A 21,406-nucleotide genomic window follows, 5' to 3' on the forward strand; every position below is an offset into this window, starting at 1 on the left:
CTTTTTTTAAAATATTAATACAATTAAATAAGATAAATAAATTTAAAAAAAATTATTGAATAAAAAAGAAAGTAAAACAATATAAAAACAGTTACATAGAAACTAGTAATGAATGAAAATTAGTAAAATTAACCGTTAAAGGTTAGTACTATTAGTGGACCAGCAGCACGCACAACCATGTGTGCTTACAGACTGTATTGATATATATTGATATATAATGTAGGAACCAGAATATTAATAACAGAAAGAAACAACCCTTTTGTGTGAATGAGTGTAAATGGGGGAGGGAGGTTTTTTTGGGTTGGTGCACTAATTGTAAGTGTATCTTGTGTTTTTTATGTTGATTTAATTTGAAAAAACCCCAATAAAAACCGATAATAAAAAAAACGATACCGACAATTTCCGATATTACATTTTAAAGCATTTATCGGCCGATATTATCGGACATCTCTAGCAAGGGAGAAGTCCTTAGCTTTCTGGAAATGTGACCTCTAGAACACTTTAGTTGAAGAGCGCTGAGTTATGAAACAATTCTGCATACATTGGTTCCTCAGTTTATCGTACGCTCTACTTTTTGTATGATTTAGTTTTTGACAAAAATTTCCCCAGTTTTGTTTTCTGGTTATCATTGCACCTAACAATCTAGTTCGTTTGCCAACGTTTCATTGCACGCAATAGCGTGCCCAAACAAAGAATGCTACACGTTGACTACTTAGTCTCTGAGACTTTTTGAAGTACGACTGCAAAATAAGCCACTATAGGGTCAAAGAAAGTTGCAAGTGCCAGCACTTTGATAAAGAAGATGAGAAACACTATTGAATTCAAGAAAGAACTAGGAGCAAAGTACAAGGGTGGTGTCTTCTCGGCTACTATACTCCCCTCCTTTTCTCTTATCTTCGCCAATTTCTTCATTAACTGTAAAAGCGCTGTTGCATGTTTATTCCTTTATTAAATAAACAGTGGTCTCTTACCACATCGCGTTTCGCAGTCTGCAGCTTCATTCTATCGTAGATTTTTGGGGGGTCCATTTTTATAAAGTATATGCTATGTATTTTTAAACTATGCATTTTCAAAAATGAAAATGGCTAAATGAAGTAAAGCTATCAATACTACTGTAGTATTGGCCACAATAATAGGCCAAAGTAATTTAGAGCGCGTTGTGTGACCATAAAAAGTCCATTCGTGGGTCCATCATCTCACATAAAGACATTGACTAACATTCCCCACAGGAGAGTTACCCTAACCAATACAGCATGAAGCCGAGCATTATTTTAACATTGCAAGTCATCTTTAAAAAATGGCAACATTACTTTGTAAATAGACACAATGACTATTAATTGCAGAAAATATAGACTTTTTCCACATGTTATGTTACAAGCAGCCTTATTCTAAAATGGAATAAATAAATTTTTGTCCTAAAAATTCTACTCACAATACCACATAATGACAATGCGAATATTTTTTTTATTTTTGCACATTTATTAAAACTAAAAAAAAAAATCACGTAGTTTGCGTTGGTTAAAATGTATTTCTAACATGTATGCAATTAAAAGTGATATACATCATATTGTTTACATATTTAAATTTCTCTTTACAACATGTTCAAAAAGGAGTAGGAAGAACCCAATCCTATAATCCTACCCCTTCTCCATTTCATAGCAATTAAGTAGCACATATGCACCTAAGTATTCACAGCCTTTACACAATACGATGTTGGTGCATCTTTGGCAGCAATTACAGCCTCAAGTTTTTTTGAATACGATGCCACAAGCTTGGCACATCTATCTTTGGGCAGTTTGGCCCATTCTTCTTTGCAACACCTCTCAAGCTCCATCAGGTTGGTTGGAAAATCTTGGTTTTCATCCAGGATGTCTCTGTACATCTCTCTGTTCATCTTTCCCTCTATCCTGACTAGTCTCCTAGTTACTGTTGCTGAAAAACATCCCCACAGCATGATGCTGCCACCACCATGCTTCACTGTAGGGATGGTATTGGCCTGGTGATGAGCGGTGCCTGGTTTCCTCCAAACATGACGCCTGGCATTCACGCCAAAGAGTTCAATATTTGTCTCATCAGACCAGAGAATTTTGTTTCTCATGGGCTGAGAATCCTTCAGGTGCATGTTGGCAAAAGTTTTACCAATAAATGGCTTCCGTCTGGCTACCATACACGCCTGATTGGTGGATTGCTGCAGAGATGATTGTCCTTCTGAAAGGTTTTCCTCTGTCCACAGAGGAATGCTGTAGCTCTGACAGAGTGACCATCGGGTTCTGGGTCACCTCCCTGACTAGACTAAGATGAATGCAGCAATGTATAGAGACATCCTGGATGAAAACCAACACTTCCCATCCAACCTGATGGAGCTTGAGGCTGTAGTTTCTGCCAAAGGTGCATCAAATATTGGACAAAGTATGTGAATACTTATGTACATACATTTTTAATAAATGCATTGTTAATACATTTGCAAAAAAATACATCAAATTGTGATTATGGGATATTGTCTGTAGAATTTTGAGAATAAGATGCATTTATTCCATTTTGGAATAAGGCTTTTGTAACATAACAAAATGTGGAAAAAGTGAAGCGCTGTGAATACTTTCTGGATGCACTGTATATGCAGCAAAACTTGCTTTCCAAAATATTTATCCAAATCACATCTTGATATGTTTTTAGAGTCAGTCATGATGTACAAACCCCGTTTCCATATGAGTTGGGAAATTGTGTTAGATGTAAATATAAACGGAATACAATGATTTGCAAATCATTTTCAACCCATATTCAATTGAATATGCTACAAAGACAACATATTTGATGTTCAAACTGATAAACATTTTTTTTTTTTTGCAAATAATCATTAACTTTAGAATTTGATGCCAGCAACACGTGACAAAGAAGTTGGGAAAGGTGGCAATAAATACTGATAAAGTTGAGGAATGCTCATCAAACACTTATTTGGAACATCCCACAGGTGAACAGGCAAATTGGGAACAGGTGGGTGCCATGATTGGGTATAAAAGTAGATTCCATGGGTGGTCGCTACATCTGTAAGTGCAAGTTAAAACTCTCCTATGCAAGGCGAAAATTGTTTATCAACAACATCCAGAAATGCCGTCGGCTTCGCTGGGCCTGAGCTCATCTAAGATGGACTGATACAAAGTGGAAAAGTGTTCTGTGGTCTGACGAGTCCACATTTCAAATTGTTTTTGGAAACTGTGGACGTCGTGTCCTCCGGACCAAAGAGGAAAAGAACCATCCGGATTGTTATAGGCGCAAAGTTGAAAAGCCAGCATCTGTGACGGTATGGGGGTGTATTAGTGCCCAAGACATGGGTAACTTACACATCTGTGAAGGCGCCATTAATGCTGAAAGGTACATACAGGTTTTGGAGCAACATATGTTGCCATCCAAGCAACGTTACCATGGACGCCCCTGCTTATTTCAGCAAGACAATGCCAAGCCACGTGTTACATCAACGTGGCTTCATAGTAAAAGAGTGCGGGTACTAGACTGGCCTGCCTGTAGTCCAGACCTGTCTCCCATTGAAAATGTGTGGCGCATTATGAAGCCTAAAATACCACAAAGGAGACCCCCGGACTGTTGAACAACTTAAGCTGTACATCAAGCAAGAATGGGAAAGAATTCCACCTGAGAAGCTTAAAAAATGTGTCTCCACAGTTTCCAAACGTTTACTGAGTGTTGTTAAAAGGAAAGGCCATGTAACACAGTGGTGAACATGCCCTTTCCCAACTACTTTGGCACGTGTTGCAGCCATGACATTCTAAGTTAATTATTATTTGCAAAAAAAAAATAAAGTTTATGAGTTTGAACATCAAATATCTTGTCTTTGTAGTGCATTCAATTGAATATGGGTTGAAAAGGATTTGCAAATCATTGTGTTCTGTTTATATTTACATCTAACACAATTTCCCAACTCATATAGAAACGGGGTTTGTACATGATGTACATTAGGATGTTTTCAAGTATTTACCACCGAAACTTTCCTCTTCTTTCCTACTCTACAGCAACAGAAATCCTGTAGTGTTTGCCTTGTTTCGAATTGTCTTCCTATGCTAATCACGTAATAAGTAGCTGCGAATAATTTAAAAGCAGCTTGCACTCTCAATCAGACGCAGAAAAATAAAAGCCCTTTTCTAACATGCTGGGCTGCAGATTCACAAGCAAGTAAACATCTAAAAAAAAAAAACAGGCACTTCAAACCACACCAGGGGAGGTGCACTCATATAAACACACACATACACGCACACACACACACTCTCAAGCCTCAAACTGCTGCCGCCACCACCCCACGCACACACCACACACACACACACACACACACACACACACACACACACACACACACACACACACACACACACACACACACCAACAAGTTGTAACTGCCTGTGGGAGTCTGAGTGGAAAGAGAGGCGGTGGCGGCGGCGGCCCAAAAAACACCTTATCTGCCTTTTTGAGTCTCCGGTCTGACCGCAGAGCCACGGTTTACAGTCTCCACAGGCCGCCAGACTCTTAGCATCGGCGCCCCTGCTCCTCCTCCCCACCCCCTCATCGCCTCTCACAGACCCTCTGAATAGCCAGCGGCTGGGGAGCGAGAGAGCGGCAACGAGGGGGTGGGGGGGTGGGGGGGGGGGACAAAAAGGAGAAGAGAAGGAGGGAGAGGCAGCCCTCCTGTCTGTCCCTCAGATTTAATTAACGGCCTACTCACAGACGACCTCCTTTCCTCCTGACCCACACACACACACACAGAAACACGCTGTCGGCCGCCATGGCTGCCGCCAGCCCTCCCTTGACGCCGTCACCACACTCATTCATCTCTCTTCCCCCTGTCTCGCTAATTCTAAATGTTTCTTCCATCACTGCTGTAAGCTTTTGCCTGCTTTGCATTCTGGACATTTACTTCCTTTTATTGTTTGAGTCACTTTACTTTTCATCTTTTATAGAATTTTTCGGGTGAAAGACTTTTAAAAGGAGTTGACAGGACAGGAAAGGCACAATATGATGAGCCTCCAAGTCAAATAATCCCCCCCCCCCCAAACAAACCCACATGTGTATTTGGATGTCAATCCTAACCTGTGTTGATTTTGCGTGGGCACGCATCCGTGTAACTATCCTCTATGTGTGTGTAATTGTGTGCTTGCGAATGTGTGTGTCTAATTTCACTGGCAGACAGAATTAGAGCCACTGATCGGATTGGACTTGTTTACAGACACGGAGCGAGGCGCTCAGGCAGCCTGTTAAATCGCGCTTTAATGCCCAAGCGGACAGATTTTCGGGTTCTGGACCCCCTCTGGCGAAAGCAAACTGTAGTCGGCCCCTCTCCCGTCAGCACCCCCACGCACCTTCATGTCTTCTCTCATTAGGCTCTGATTTGGTCATCGCGTTCACAAGCTGATTAAGACAGCATTTGGCAAGGAAATCGATTGGAAACTGTGAGCTAAGGCGCTACCCCGGCTGGCTTTTGAGCACTCTAATAGAGGCCACTTTGTACCCACAATGCCTTGCTATCACAGGTACCGTATGGGCAATTAATCCTGCAGACAAAGGGATGAGCAAACAGAGAGAGAGGGTATGTAGGTGTTGGGTCTTAGCTGATTTGCCACTAGCTAATAGGATGAGAAACGACAGGGTCACACTGGGGGAAAACTTAGGGTGCTGACCAGGAAGTTACATTTGAAAAAGTGGGGTTCATATACACTATATTGCCAAAAGTATTTGGCCACCCATCCAAATGATGAGAATCAGGTGTCCTAATCACTTGGCCCAGCCACAGGTGGATAAAATCAAGCACTTGGGCATGGAGACTGTTTCTACAAACATTTGTGAAAGAATGGGCCGCTCTCAGTGATTTCCAGCGTGGAACTGTCACAGGATTCCACCTGTGCAACAAATCCAGTCGTGAAATTTCCTCGCTCCTGAATATTCCAAAGTCAACTGGGGGCTTTATTATAAGAAAAGTGAAGAGTTTGGGAACAACAGCAACTCAGCCACCAAGTGGTAGGCCAGGTAATCGGACAGAGACGGGTCAGCGGATGCTGAAGCGCATAGTGCAAAGACTTTCTGCACAGTCAGTTGCTACAAAGCTCCAAACTTCACGTGATCTTCCAATTAGCCCACGTACAGGACACAGAGAGCTTCATGGAATAAGTTTCCATGGCCGAGCAGCTGCATCTAAGCCGTACATCACCAAGTCCAATGCAAAGCGTCGGATGCAGTGGTCTAAAGCACGTCGGACTGGACTCTACAGCAGCGGAGACGCGTTCTCTGGAGTGATGAATCACGCTTTTCCATCTGGCAATCGGATGAACGAGTCTGGGTTTGGAGGTTGCCGGTAGAACGGTACATTTCGGACTGCATTGTGCCGAGTATGAAATTTGGTGGAGGAGGAGGTTGTTTTTCAGGAGTTGGGCTTGGCCCCTTAGTTTCAGTGAAAGGAACTTTGCTCCAGGATACCAAAACATTTTGGACAATTCCATGCTCCCAACCTTGTGGGAACAGTTTGGAGCGGGCCCCTTCCTCTTCCAACATGACTGTGCACCAGTGCACAAAGCAAGGTCCATAAAGACATGGATGACAGAGTCTGGTGTGGATGAACTTGACTGGCCTGCACAGAGTCCTGACTTGAACCCGATAGAACACCTTTGGGATGAATTAGAACGGAGACTGAGAGCCAGGCCTTCTCGACCAACATCAGCGTGTGACCTCACCGATGCGCTTTTGGAAGAATGGTGGAAAATTCCTATAAACACACTCCGCAACCTTGTGGACAGCCTTCCCAGAAGAGTTGAAGCTGTAATAGCTGCAAAAAGTGGACCTACATCATATTGAACCCAATGGGTTAGGAATGGGATGGCACTTCAAGTTCATATGTGAATCAAGGCAGGTGGCCAAATACTTTTGGCAATATGGTGTATTTCTGCTCTGTAGTACCGGTAAGTACTCCATCCCATCCGCCTCCCAGTCTGATAATCCCCAGATTTCAACGTAATACACGCCCACATGTGTATTCAAGCATGAATCTTAACCTGTTTTAGGAATAAACTACATACACTCAAACGTATATCTTGTTTTTTTGCCCATGGTGTTTATTAAATCCGCATTGTCATGTTTTAACTCGCTGGAATATAAAGAGAGTATAAGATACATCCATAAACGTGGATGCATATGAAAAAGTGTAATATATTTATCTGTACAGTAAACTATTTATTTATATCTGCACCTTATTGCTCTTTTATCCTGCACTACAACGAGCTAATGCAACAACATTTTGTTCTTATCTGTACAGTAAAGTTCAAATTTGAATGACAATAAAAGGAAGTCTTACCTTACTTGCCTATTGTAGCACAAATGGTAATATGTTATAGCTGCAGATATGTAAATGGCTTATACTCGTATAGCGCTTTTCTACCTTCAAGGTACTCAAAGTGCTTTGACACTATTTCCACATTCACACACACATTCACACACTTGAGACCTCCAAATTCTGTAGATGGGGGGGGGTGTATATTGTAGCGTCCCGGAAGAGTTAGTTCTGCAAGGGGTTCTGGGTATTTGTTCTGTTGTGTTACGGTGCGGATGTTCTCCCGAAATGTGTTTGTCATTCTTGTTTGGTGTGGGTTCACAGTGTGGCGGATATTTGTAACAGTGTTAAAGTTGTTTATACGGCCACCCTCAGTGTGACCTGTATGGCTGTTGATCAAGTATGCATTGCATTCACTCATGTGTATTTAAAAGCCGCATATATTATGTGACTGTGCCGGCACGCTGTTTGTATGGATGAAAAGCGGACGTGACGACAGGTTGTAGAGGACGCTAAAGACAGTGCCTTTAATGCACGCCCCCAATATTGGGTGGAAATCGGGAGAAATTCGGGAGAATGGTCGGCCCAGGAGATTTTTGGGAGGGGCACTGAAATTCGAGAGTCTCCCGGGAAAATCGGAACGGTTGGCAAGTATGCCTATCAAACATTTTAGAAATCAAGTAATCTATAAATGAGTTTGTTCTACGATTCAATTCCGATTCCTGGAGTGATGATCAGATTCATAATTGAATCTCGACTGAACACGATACTCGATTCAAACCGATTCTCACAATGTGTTATTTGGTATAATAATTATAATGACACTTTTTTAAAACAAATTACAGGTTAGAAAAGCTCCTTCTGGCTGCATGTACCTGGCCTAAAAACATATATATTTTTAAAAATGTTATTTAAAAAATGTTTGTAAAATTTATTAAGAATAGCAATTTTGAAATTGATAAATCTGCGATTTAGAATCAGGATGAATAAGAATCGCGATTCGGATGTGAAAACATTGTTTTGTGCACCCCTATTATTTTATATTATAATTATAATGAAAGTTTTTCCAAAGAGGTAACAGGTTAGAAAAGCTCCTTCTGGTTGCATGGAGATGGCCAAAAAACATATTTTTAAAATCAATTTTTTTTAAAGAAAAATAAAGTAATGACTAAAAAATTATATATTTTTTTTAATCTATTTGTTAAAATTATTAATCGATTTAGAATCGGGGTGAATAAGAATCGCGATTCCGATGTGAATCGATTTTTTTGTTCAATTATTCAAATAAAAAATTGTATAGCCTCGATGTGTATTTTAGGGAAAACAGTTGATGTTTTTATTTTTTTTAATAAATGCACAAAATCAACATTGAAATCACAGTTTTAACATATGAACACTAAAAATATATTTAAAAAAAATGATTCGTTGTTTGCCGCAGCCACACACCATCGCTCTCATGTGCGCTTTATTGCAGCCGCCATGCGGAAACTACACTATATCCACATATTTAAAGTTCTGAGCACTCCATGTGGTCAGGATTTCATTATTTTGTTCTAGTTACACTCATTAAACGATTAATTGAAACAACAATATATTGATCTAAAATTTTGTCTAAATTAATTAGATTAATCATTGCAGTCCTGGTATGCTTGTATGATTAGTTCTCTTCTAAATAATGGCAAAAGCACCTCTACATTTTATAGTTTAGTAAAGTTAGAAAATTTTTTGGGGGGTTGTTTTTACTCTCAGGTTTTGCTATTTAATTGTATGCATATGTAAGACATTGCCATACATTTCTCAGTTGGCTTAATTCATTATTTTTATTCATCTATTAGATTTTTTTTTTAGTTATGTATTAACAAGATGCTTTATAAACTCAAGAATTAAGATGAATAGTCTTATTTCATGTCTTTAAATAATACATTACAATCATTAAATTACAGTGTAATATTAAAAAAAAAAAAAAATATATATATATATATATATATATATATAATGCACATTTATATAATTATTATTAAAAACAGTAATAATATAAACAATTTATTTAAAATATTTGTTTGTTGCTTTAAATTGTACTTCCTGTATTTGAAAATCCTTGCTTGTGTTTGCATACAACACTAAAAATCCTTAGTATGTGGAATTTAATTATGAAATAGATTAAGCAAGTAAATAAAACAATGTACTAATATGATCCAGTTTAAGAAACTGTTCAAAATCAACATGTTTACATAGTACAAAGGAAAAAAATCCTGATAAACATATTGAACCGTATTATAAAACTAGATAATTGTATTCATCTTATTACGTGACTCACAACTTATAAACAACTATTTATTCATGAGGATTGTTTTTAAGATTGATTTAATTTGCTTTTGATACAAATCGAGCACAGGAAGTGAACAAATATGTTAACAATTGCAATGAAATAGAAAAGGGTTTGGGTTACTAAATAAGATCTGCTTCTTCCTACTCCTTTTCCGTCATGTTGTAATGAAAAACTGGGGACTATGTACCATAGTGTAACTGTATGCATGTTCTAATTAAACTAATACATAACCGTAACCATACATTTTTTGCAACAAACATACTCTTTAATTCTAATACGACCAGTTATTAAGCACCGTAGCCCAAACATGTAGTTCAGATAAAAGACACTTAACATAAAAAAACATCCTAACAATTAGCTGACAGTGATCTCACACACAGATTGAACTAGTCCTAGAGTTTTGCAACAACTACTGCTTGTGCTGCCCAGCTAATAACCAATGAAAATGATGTGCTGTTTTTCTACAGTGTTTAGCCTACACACACACATATGTCATTGTTAACCCAAGTGACATAAAACATCCAATACAGCGCGATAATAGCTGATTAGCGGGACCGTTACCTAGCCATATGTCTTTAATGGCTACACAATATCCTCACACAGACTACTTGACAAATAGCTGTGATTAAATGCTGTCTGTTCTGTTTGTAAGCTGCAAGAAAAGCTCTTAGCTTATAGCACACCATGGCTCCTCTGCGCACTGGATTAATGGCAAACAACGCTATTTATTTAGAGGTAATTTAAAACATGGGGTTTAACCCCCCTGGAGTGATGCACGGGACGGAGGAAGAACATTAAGTGACAGACCTTCAGGAAAGGAATAATAAGCTTACAGTAAGTTAAAATCCCCCAAATGCACAAATTGGTCAAATAAAAGGATGAAGCTTACATGTGTTGTAGGGAATGACACACAAACATGTACTGTACAGTTTATACAGTATGTGCAGCATCAGCGGAGGTCCTACCTGTGTGTCCTGCACTGGTGTTGTGGTCGGAAGCAGACTGGCCCTCAGGCACGCCATGCTGTCTGCTGTGGTGCAGGTTGGAGATGATTGTAGAGAGGTCACTGTCACGACTAACACACACCAGAAAGAGAAAGAGAAGAGCAATAAACTGTTAAACACCTCCAAACAAACAGAAATCCCACAAAAAAAAAGAGATCCAAACCACTTTGGAATAAACTCTCGCCACACTTGACTTACACGAGAAAGGCTCCAAGCAGACAGTAGGACTAACCCCCCGAAACACAAACTCAGCAGCTACAAGTGTTGTTGTGGTTGTTGTTGTCGGCGCAGGTGTGTAATGCACTCTGACAAACTACTGCATCCAGCACTTTTGGGTCTCATCCCCACCCATCTTCCATACTCGGATGCAGATTCACCACTCCTAAGTCGTTTAACAGCTTAAAACCTGATTATGGCGCTTCTTAGACCTTCATAGCACTTGTTTGAAGGGAAGATTGAATATTGCAGACATATTAAAATGAGTTGGGTGACGGTGAAATAACGTGGTCCGTAAATTATGTTTTTCATGCACTGCACGGAAAATAATCTGTTTGCACAGTTGTGAATTATAAATTGTGTTGTCTGAGGTACACTATTCATTAAAAAGTCATCTCATAACCAGGTTGGAACAATAATATATTCACCACTTTACAATGCAAAAATAATTACCCTATTTTTCGGACTATAAGTCGCAGTTTTTTTCATAGTTTGGCCGGGGGTGCGACTTATACTCAGGAGCGACTTATGTGTGAAATTATTAACACATTACCGTAAAATATCAAATAATATTATTTAGCTCATTCACGTAAGAGACTAGACGTATAATATTTCACGGGATTTAGCGATTAGGAGTGACAGATTGTTTGGTAAACGTATAGCATGTTCTATATGTTATAGTTATTTGAATGACTCTTACCATAATATGTTACGTTAACATACCAGGCACGTTCTCAGTTGGTTATTTATGCCGCATATAACGTACACTTATTCAGCCTGTTGTTCACTATTCTTTATTTATTTTAAATTGCCTTTCAAATGTCTATTCTTGGTGTTGGGTTTTATCAAATAAATTTCCCCAAAAAATGCAACTTATCCTCCAGTGCGACTTATATATGTTTTTTTCCTTCTTTATTATGCATTTCCGGCCGGTGCAACTTGTACTCCGGAGCGACTTATACTCCGAAAAATACCTGAAAACACAAACCTGAATTACTTTCTGCTTTAACCGCAATGGCTTACAGTAAGGAGCGTTATGGCATTGTAACTTGTATGAACTACACCAAAGCTATGATGGTTTTCGTCTTTTCTGACTAATAAATATTGTTACAATGTTGGATAATCATGTTAAAAAATGCCAAAGCGTCAAATCATAAGTTTCATGCATTTTGCTTCGAGCTTGGACGCGGTTCTGGATGCCTCTCTTTGGCTAAGTGTGATGTCACCACGAGGTGGAAGCACTTATTTGGACATTAAGTCAAGCTGTCAGCCAGAGGGGGAGGAGCTCATCCCCGCTCTGTCTGCTTTGGCTTATGATAAAACACACAAAAAGGGAGGATAAAGTATTATTTTCATAAAATCTTGGCATACACATAATAACCCCGACGTGGGACATGCAGTGACATATATGCAGCTAAAAGCAGCTCTGAATCGATCTGGGAGTTTGCAGGTGTACTTATTGTTGTGGCCGAGTGAATCTACATGTTTATGAAGTTTATTTTTGATCATGTCTGGGTAAAAATAATAGCTGTGACAACTTCAAGATATATATTCAAACATTTTCAAAATATAAATGATGATACTTTTGGAGACTTTGGGAAGTGGTTTCATTTGCAATCTACGAACGTCTCCACAATCAAACATCTTCCAGACACTTTTTAAAAAACGGGTTATAAATGTGACTGGAGCAAAATGTACGCAAACTTTACACCAAAGCATATCCAATACATGTTATCTAGACCACAAGGAAGTGAATTAAATGTAGATTTAACCAGTAGAGTGGAAAAACAAGTTGCATCTATTTTGAAGCTATTCTCATATTCAACTGATGTATGACACCAAAAGTTTGCGAGCAAATAGATACGATCAAAATAGCACCAATTTCACGGAGATTTCCGAGCCATTTTGAGAGGTAATGAGGAAGCCAGTCACGTGATTGCGTGACGTCGCGCTAGGAACCAAAGATCCCTTCCCCATCGACAACAACGCTAATCAAGCAGACTTTGTAAGAGCCAACAACTATTACTTTTGGAAAAATTATGATCCAGAACCTCATATTTTTGAGTCCGAACACAAAGAGGATGAGCAATAAGTTTTAGAAGCCAACTCCTACCCGGCGAATGCAGCTTTATTGTGACACTATAGCATGTGCAGCATTACTAGGTGCTAAACATACAGACTAACCATAATACAACACTCACTGTATAAATTCCACTCTCTGGGATGTTGACCGAGGGGGCGCTCACATAATTCCATTTAGGTGAAGAAATAATCGCAATCCCCAGGTTAAAAAAAAGGTTCCAAATGATCCTCTAGAATTCACTTTTAGCAAGTTTGAGTCAAAGCAGAAGCAGCCACCAGTTTAGTTTATGGCAATATTTTAATGAAAATCAACCCTTTTTTGTTTGTTTTCAAATCTGCCATATATAATAAAAATCGAAAAACGGCCCTAATTTAGTTTTTTGACTTGCGTTTCAGACTTGGAAATAGAATGAGCGGAGAGTACACGGACCCACAGAAAACATGATTTCAATGCATAATGGATAGTAATTTTTGATTTTGTTTAGTTATTAGGTACTATTGACTTTGCTTTGCTCAAACAATTTTATGAAATAAAAGAAGAAATAAGAATTAGTTGAAATATTGTGCTGATATTGTCAATAGCACTCTCTATAAATAAGGTAAAACATTTACAGTTGGTACAGGTGATCCGTATTGGTGTTGGTATCGGCCGATCTCACTCATGGATGATCTGTATCGGAATCGGCAGCATAAATCCCCGTTCAGAGTTGTGTGCGTGCTAAGTGACTTGTACAAAATCTCATGTAAAATATATACAACATAAAGTAGCAAGAAACACATCAATAATGAATAAAGCAAAACATGTTCTAGACCAAAAATCACTTCATATTCTTTAGTGCTCGCTAGTGTTACCATATCTGAGTTACTGTGTAGAAATATGGGGAAACAACTACAAATATAAATATTTATATAACCGGTATAGCTCGGTTGGTAGAGTGGCCGTGCCAGCAACTTGAGGGTTCCAGGTTCGATTCCCGCTTACGCCATCCTGTTGTTGTGTCCTTGGGCAAGACACTTTACCAACCTGCTCCCAGTGCCACCCACACTGGTTTAAATGTAATTTAGATTATTGGGTTTCACTATGTAAAGCGCTTTGAGTCACTAGAGAAAAGCGCTATATAAATATAATTCACTTCACTTCACAAATGTGTGCTTTATTCGCTAAATGTGCTACAAAAAAGATCAATTAGAAGAATACATAATGTTGGATATAGAGAACATAGAAACTCTATTTATTAAATCACAATTATTGAAATTCAACAATTTGGTGCATTTGCAAACAGCTAAAATTATGTATAAAGCAAACTATAACCTGCTACCCAAGAATGTACAACAATTCTTCTCAACAAAAGAGGTGAAATATAACCTTAGAGGAAAATCTAATTTAAAACATTTGTATGCTCGTACAACACTTAAAACCTTTAGCATATCAGTATGTGGAATGAAATTATGGAATGGATTAACCAAAGAAATCAAACAAAGCACCAATATGATTCAGTTTAAGAGACTGTTCAAGTGTTCACAAAGTACACAGAACAAGAATTATGATGAACATCTTGAACCCTTTTTTTTTTTTTCTTTCATTGAGACAAAGATAATTTATGTATTTAATATTTGTTTACTTACTATGGTATATTATTTATTCACTGTTCACTGTTCTGTTACAGAGAACAAGGGAATTAGATACAATTGCTATGGTATGAAAAGGGGTAGGATTAAATAAGCACTGCTTCTTCCTACTCCTTTTCGGACGTGCTGTAATGGAACAACTGCAAATGTGTGATGCATTACATTGTATCGGATGCATGTTCCAAATAAACTGAACTGAACTTGTGCTTGCTATAACTTTGCAGAGACAGGAACTTCCCAACTGTAGGGGGAGCTCTGGTGCAGAAAACGTATCCTTATGCTTTCTTTAAACCCAAAACCCACACAGCGGAGAGCCCCCCAACCTTCCAAAAAAAGCGGGGTTACCTTTCAAAGTTGGCTGGGGCGGCCCAATTCTCCAGCAATTACCTCTTTTCCTCGCCAGTAGACCCGCACAACTGTGTCATGGGGGTATTTCATTTGCAATCTGATTACCATCCTGATCGCATTAAATGCCATAATGATGGGAAATAGCCGCTTAGCATTCAGGGGGAGTGTAGTGGAAATGTAGTCACGCCTAATGGCAAACAGCTTGTGGAGAGGCTCAGGCTCGACTTTTTTTCGGCTAAGTTTTCCTTATTTTGTCACGTTATCACCCAAGTAGAGCTTCTTGTGTGATGTCATAAGCATCCTCACATGTCACACACAAATAATCCTGATTGGAAGCAGAGGACTCTCTGAAGGGGGTCTTGCTGTGACTCGGCAAGGCAGCCGTTTATGGGACAGAAGCGGTGAATGGTGCTCCGCTGCCACCGCTATGACGATGCCACACTGTTTGCGGCCGCCGGATTTGGGTTTTTTACAGCCTCGTGATTACAGGCTGCCGCCGTAATGTCAGGCTGCGGGCCGCCAGGCTGCTCTCCACACGCTAACAAAAAAGATGAAGGCGAGCGTCGAGGGGCCTAATGCTGGCCCCGACGCTCGTTTCTCAGTGTCACAGAGGCGATGACTCAGAAAACAGTCAGACGGTCACCTAAGCAAGGAGACACTCGATTGGCCGGCGAACAGCAAACATTTTACGCTAATTATAGACTTCTTTTTAAGACACTAACTTTAAAGCCAGAAGCCGTCCTTGTCTGGGAGGGCGAGGGGTTTTCTTCACAATGAAAATGAAATGCAGAAAAGAGTGCTTTAAAGTCATATGTCAAGACGAAATGCTAACAAACCACGCCCGACACCCTGCTGGATGCCAAGTCCATCAATCAGATAGCTGCGTTAAAACGCCACCCTCGGCCCGTCACTCAAAGTGATCATGATAATACTGTCCTGAACTTCTCAGAGAGGTTATGGGGTTATTATCCCATGGCCGCTTGCTCGCTCTAAGCCATGAACGGCAAGGACGTTGTTAGTGAGGTAATTAGCGCACTTTTCCTGAGCTGTCCCGCCTAATGAGGGGCCGAGGACTATCACCCCCCCCCCCCCCACCCCCCCCCCCCCCCACCCCCCCCCACCCACCTCCTTTTTTCTTCTTCTCAGTGGGTGGCGGCAAGGTCACACTCAAGCCCTGCGAGATGGAGAGGCGGCTGGAGTTTAAAACCCAGTCACCTGAGTCAGCGCTCCCACGGGAGCCGCTAAAGCCCGAGTTAGGAAGGACGAGAGCCTAAGGATGGCGTGTGAAGCTATTATTATTAGTGGTCGCTAAGAAGGACACGAGCCGCCATTTTATACTGAGCTCATCCCCGTACTGGCCAACTATGTCCTTTTATCCTGAACTACAGGAGAGACACACTGACCCAGACGCTGGGGTGATTGAAGGCTGTTAAAACTCCAACTCTCTATTGTGTTGGGGATGTCACAAAACTCTGTAACTACATCCAAAACTGAACTTAGACTTAGACAAACTTTATTGATCCACAAGGGAAATTGTTCCACACAGTAGCTCGGTTACAAAGGATGGAAAGGGTAATGCATGTATAAAGTAGACTAAAAATGTACCATAGTAGCAATTAGGGTTGCACATCTCTCTCTGATAAACGATTCGATATGCATCTAGATACACAGGTTACGTTTCGATTCAAAAACGATATCCTTTTATTACAGACCGATTCGATTGGATTCGATTCCGAACGATACGATTCGATTTGACGGTTAATATTCAAGACTCCAAATCCCCAAGCATTATGGCTTTATGGCACTGGCAAAACAAACAGAACAACAAAATCACATGTCAATGTATTTATTTTTAGACATGGACCAAAAAAAGTCTGGCTGAATTGTAGGATGGGAACTCCAGAGGTAAAAGTAGCACAGAATAGTAACAACAAAGTGCAATATTTCAGCCTGTGCATATTTTTGAACACTAGAGGTAGGTAACAAAGATTCAATATTTCAACCTGCTGCCAGTGTACGTCAACGATGCTCGACACAATTTACAAATAGCATGGCTTCTGTCGAGCTTCCCTTCCTTCTTAGAAAACCCAAAAACTGTCCACACTTTGGATTTCTGTCTCCCCGATGCGTTGCAAATCTTTCTCGGTCCATTATCACCTTCGGTCAGACTGACGTTTTCGTTCTCCTCCTTCATTTTCCGTGTTGTCCCTTGTTTATCACTCGTGCTAATACTAGCTAGGCGGCTACCGCGTTGTTTTAGAGACGCTGGCGCATATTGTAATCTAGCCAACCCATGCAAGGTCTCGCGATAACCGATCCATGACTCTATAACCGATTCAGCTAGGAATTCATGAATTATTCGCATTGATTGAGGAGTCTGCTACCGATGCAGCCTAATCGCTCACTTGTTGAATCGAATAATCGGTCGCATCGGTTTATCGTTCACAACCCTAGTAGCAATATAAAATATAACATATATGTAATATTTACATTACATTAGGGCTGGGCGATATATCGATTTACGTGATATATCGATTTACGCGATATATCACGAGTTTGTCTCTGTGCGATATAGAAAATGACTATATCATGATATTCGAGTACCGTATTTTCCGCACTATAAGGCGCACTGGATTATAAGGTGCACCTTCGATCGAGCCTTACTGCCCCACCCGATCCTTAAGATCAGCCGATCAGCTGCTGTTGACGGTCCCTGACACAAGGCTGAAGCTTAGAGGTGACAGAGCTTTCGCCGCTGCTGCTCCCAAGCTCTGGAACGACCTACCTCTGAGTATTAGACAAGCCTCTCTTCCTGTTTTTAAATTTCTCTTAAAAACATACTTTTATTCCATGGCTTTTAACACTGAGTGATATCCATCCTGCAATGGCGCCCCATAATACACATGCTGTGAACCTGTTTTTTATGTTTTTATTTATTCTATTTTATTTATTTATTTTTTATCGTGTTTTGTTTGTGTTGTGTTGTGTTTTCTTGGTACTCGTATTATCTTTTAACCTGCCCATTGTACAGCACTTTGGCTACCCCTGTGGTAAATTTTAAATGTGCTTTATAAATAAAGTTGATTTGATTTGATTTGATTTGATTCGATGAATGGCACATTTCAAAACTGTGTTCATATATAAGGCGCACCGGATTATAAGGCGCACCTATGCATCCATTAGATGGAGCTGCGCTAAAGGGAGTGTCAACAAAACAGTCAGATAGGTCAGTCAAACTTTATTAATATATTACAAACCAGCGTTCTGACAACTCTGTTCACTCCCAAAATGAATAAACAGCTGTTTTATTATTTTCCCCGAGGTAAAGTCAGTGACGTGGTGTTTTGTTTATCTTTTAACAACAGCGAGGTATAACATGTAGTGCAACATTTATATCACATAGTGGAGGGGAACTTTTCCCTGATTCAATAAACAGGTAAAAAACAGTGATACTGTTACGGTAAATCAAACGTTAGTGCAATAATAATATAGTAACACTCGAAATAGTGCAGAGCAATAACAATATATCAATAACTCAACGTTGCTCAAACGTTAATGTCACACAACACAACACACAAAATAAACATGTAAAGCTCACTTTATGAAGTTATTCCTCATCCACGAATCCCTCGAATTCTTCTTCTTCTGTGTCCGAATTAAACTGTGTTCCCTCGGAAACTCTGTTTAGTCTTCTTTACTTGGCGCAGGTCATCATGTTGCTTCCTCCACTTCCGCACCATTGATTCGTTAATGTTAAATTCTCTCGCTGCTGCTATTCCTGTGTTCTACTGCGTGACAGATCGCCTTGAGTTTAAACTCTGCGTCGTAAGCGTGTCTCTTAATAGGAGCCATTTTTGGGTCTTTACATAAAGTTTAGGTCTCACAACTACGGTGAGCAGCCACCAACTTCATTTTCCCCCGTAGAAGAAGAAGTTCTTCTTATACGGTAAGCAGCCGCCGACTTAATTTTCCCCCGTAAAAGAAGAAGTTCTTCTTATACGGTAAGCAGCCGCCGACTTCATTTTCCCCCGTAGAAGAAGAAGTTCTTCTTATACGGTAAGCAGTCGCCGACTTCATTTTCCCCCGTGGAAGATGAAGCGCTTCTAAGCAGCCGTAGAAGGGGGAAAATGAGGTCGGCGTATTTACCGTAGTTGCGAGACCTGTTGTGGCTCAACATTGGTCCATATATAAGGCGCACCGGATTATAAGGCGCACTGTCAGCTTTTGAGGGAATTGGAGGTTTTTAGGTGCGCCTTATAGTGTGGAAAATACGGTATACGTTCTCACGCAGTTACTTTTTAGCTGCGGGCATTACACTGCATGCGTTTCCCACTCTTTCTTGTCTCTCCTTCTCACAGAGACTTAAAACAAGCGCACCTTCTTACACACGTCACGTGTGCAACGTCACACGCTCCCACAGAGCAGACAGGTAGCGACATGGTAACGTTAGCTGTGGTGCTAACGGTGCGGTGCGGGTGGTAATACGAGATAGAGAAGGTGCGAATCTGGTAACAAATGAAGGAAGAATTAATTCCCAAGAAAAACAGCAGGGGGTCCATCGTTTGCCGGTGGTTTGGCTTCAAGCGGGAAGATGTTGAACAATTATGCGGCAAAAGCGTTGCTACAAAAAGTACCACCACTGCTAATGTGTAGCATCATTTGAAAAGTCACTAGCTAGAGAATGAAGAGTGCTTGAAACTCCGCATGTCAACATCTCCGTTCGGTGCCACACCAACAAAATGCCAAAGCAACTATTTCCACATCAACACCGTATGAAAAAAATAGTCAACAACAGAAGGAGATAACGTCCGCAGTAACCTACCACATAGTGAAGGTCATACACTATTTGATTTCCTATTATGCAGCTCATTTTTATTTAACAGTTATTGAAATATCTTGTGTGACATCATGCACAAAAGTGCACTTTATTTGTTTTAAACTATTGTAGTGGCATTCTGTACAAAAAGTACACTTTAATTTAGTGTTGTTTTGATATGTAATCTTAGTGACATCATGCACAAAAGTGCACTCATAGCTTGTTTTAAAATGTCTCTGACAATCTTGCACTTTCTGTTTTGGAAATGACATGAATGTTTGTGCCACTGCTTAATAACTGTTTAATAAATACAGTTTTGGTAAATTGACTTACCGTATTTTTCAGACTATAAGTCGCAGTTTTTTTCATAGTTTGGCAGGGCTCCAGTGCGACTTATATATGTTTTTTTCCTTATTTATTATGCATTTTTGGCAGGTGCGACTTATACTCCGAAAAATACGGTAGTTGTGATTTCCCTCTCTGCATGAAAGTTTAAAATAAGCATATATTAATGAAGTATTAACAAGAATGTTTAATTGTAGACACATAGAATCATCATACTGCTGTGATTATATGTTTCAAGTGCTCATTCAAGGCTAAGGCAAAATATCGAGATATATACTGTATCGTGTATCGTGACATGGCCTAAAAATATTGAGATATTAATAAAAGACCATATCGCCCAGCCCTACTTTACATATTATATATACAGTATATAATATATACTGATATATTATATGATTATATAATATATACAATACAGCACAAGCTAATATACAGCACGGTGGAATAAATAAGAATTGCAATTCGGATGCCAATCGATTTTTTTGGTGCACCACTAATTAACACATATTGATTATGCAATTTAATTTGTCTGTACATGATCTTTTTGGTTACCTGAAATATGGTCATTGATCAGGTCAATGCATACACCAGTGCAAGGATGAGTGAGGAGACTCCCACTGGTGGCAAATGTTGCTTCAAAACAAACTTGACAGTACTTACTAACTAGAAATCTAAGTTTTGACCAAATAAATTACGTGCATTCAATAATTTTTGTTGTTGTTATTTTATGACATTTTGAGAATAAAAGTGCATTTGTATTAAAATATGGGGGTCTTTTCCAAAGTGTGTTAATATTTTGCAAGCAAATGAATAATTGTGATTAATCAAAATCAGAAATGTTATTAATCCAATTTTTTTTTTTAAATGGCACTTTTCATCCTTTGTAATGTTCTGATGCAAGCCATATTTAACGATAAATATATGTTGTACAACTTGTGGGCCAATAAAAACCTATCTGCGGACCACAAATGGCCGGTGAACCAGACTTTGGACACCACTGCTTTGATGACTAAAAATAACACCTGCAGTGTTATTGCTGAGCCTGGTCTTTTTTTATGGAACAGGTGTCGCAAAGAAGCCGTTAAAAACAAAGCAAAGGCAAAAGATGATGATATTACTTATTGTCTGTCATACATGAGGGCAGTTCAAGTTTGTCCAACCTTAGAGATGCATTTGACCTGAAAATTGTGGTTGAAAACCAAAATCAATCTTAATCTTAAAGGGGAACATTACCACAATTTCTGAAGGGTTAAAACCATTAAAATCAGTTCCCAGTGGCTTATTTTATTTTTTGAATTTTTTTTCAAAATTGTACCCAT

General features: G+C 39.5%; 1 protein-coding gene across 2 annotated transcripts in view; it reads right to left on the reverse strand.

Moving 5' to 3' along the window:
* The window catches only part of samd11 (sterile alpha motif domain containing 11), a 119,158-nt gene that overhangs the window by 51,246 nt on the left and 46,506 nt on the right, over positions 1 to 21,406 (reverse strand). For both annotated transcript variants that reach the window (XM_061977131.1, XM_061977122.1), the window contains exon 4: positions 10,613 to 10,722. In XM_061977131.1, coding sequence (XP_061833115.1) covers positions 10,613 to 10,722 — 110 coding nt within the window. The remainder of the gene's footprint in view (positions 1 to 10,612; positions 10,723 to 21,406) is intronic.

This window comes from Nerophis lumbriciformis, linkage group LG01 (genome assembly GCF_033978685.3).
Source record: "Nerophis lumbriciformis linkage group LG01, RoL_Nlum_v2.1, whole genome shotgun sequence".
Lineage (NCBI taxonomy): Eukaryota > Metazoa > Chordata > Actinopteri > Syngnathiformes > Syngnathidae > Nerophis > Nerophis lumbriciformis.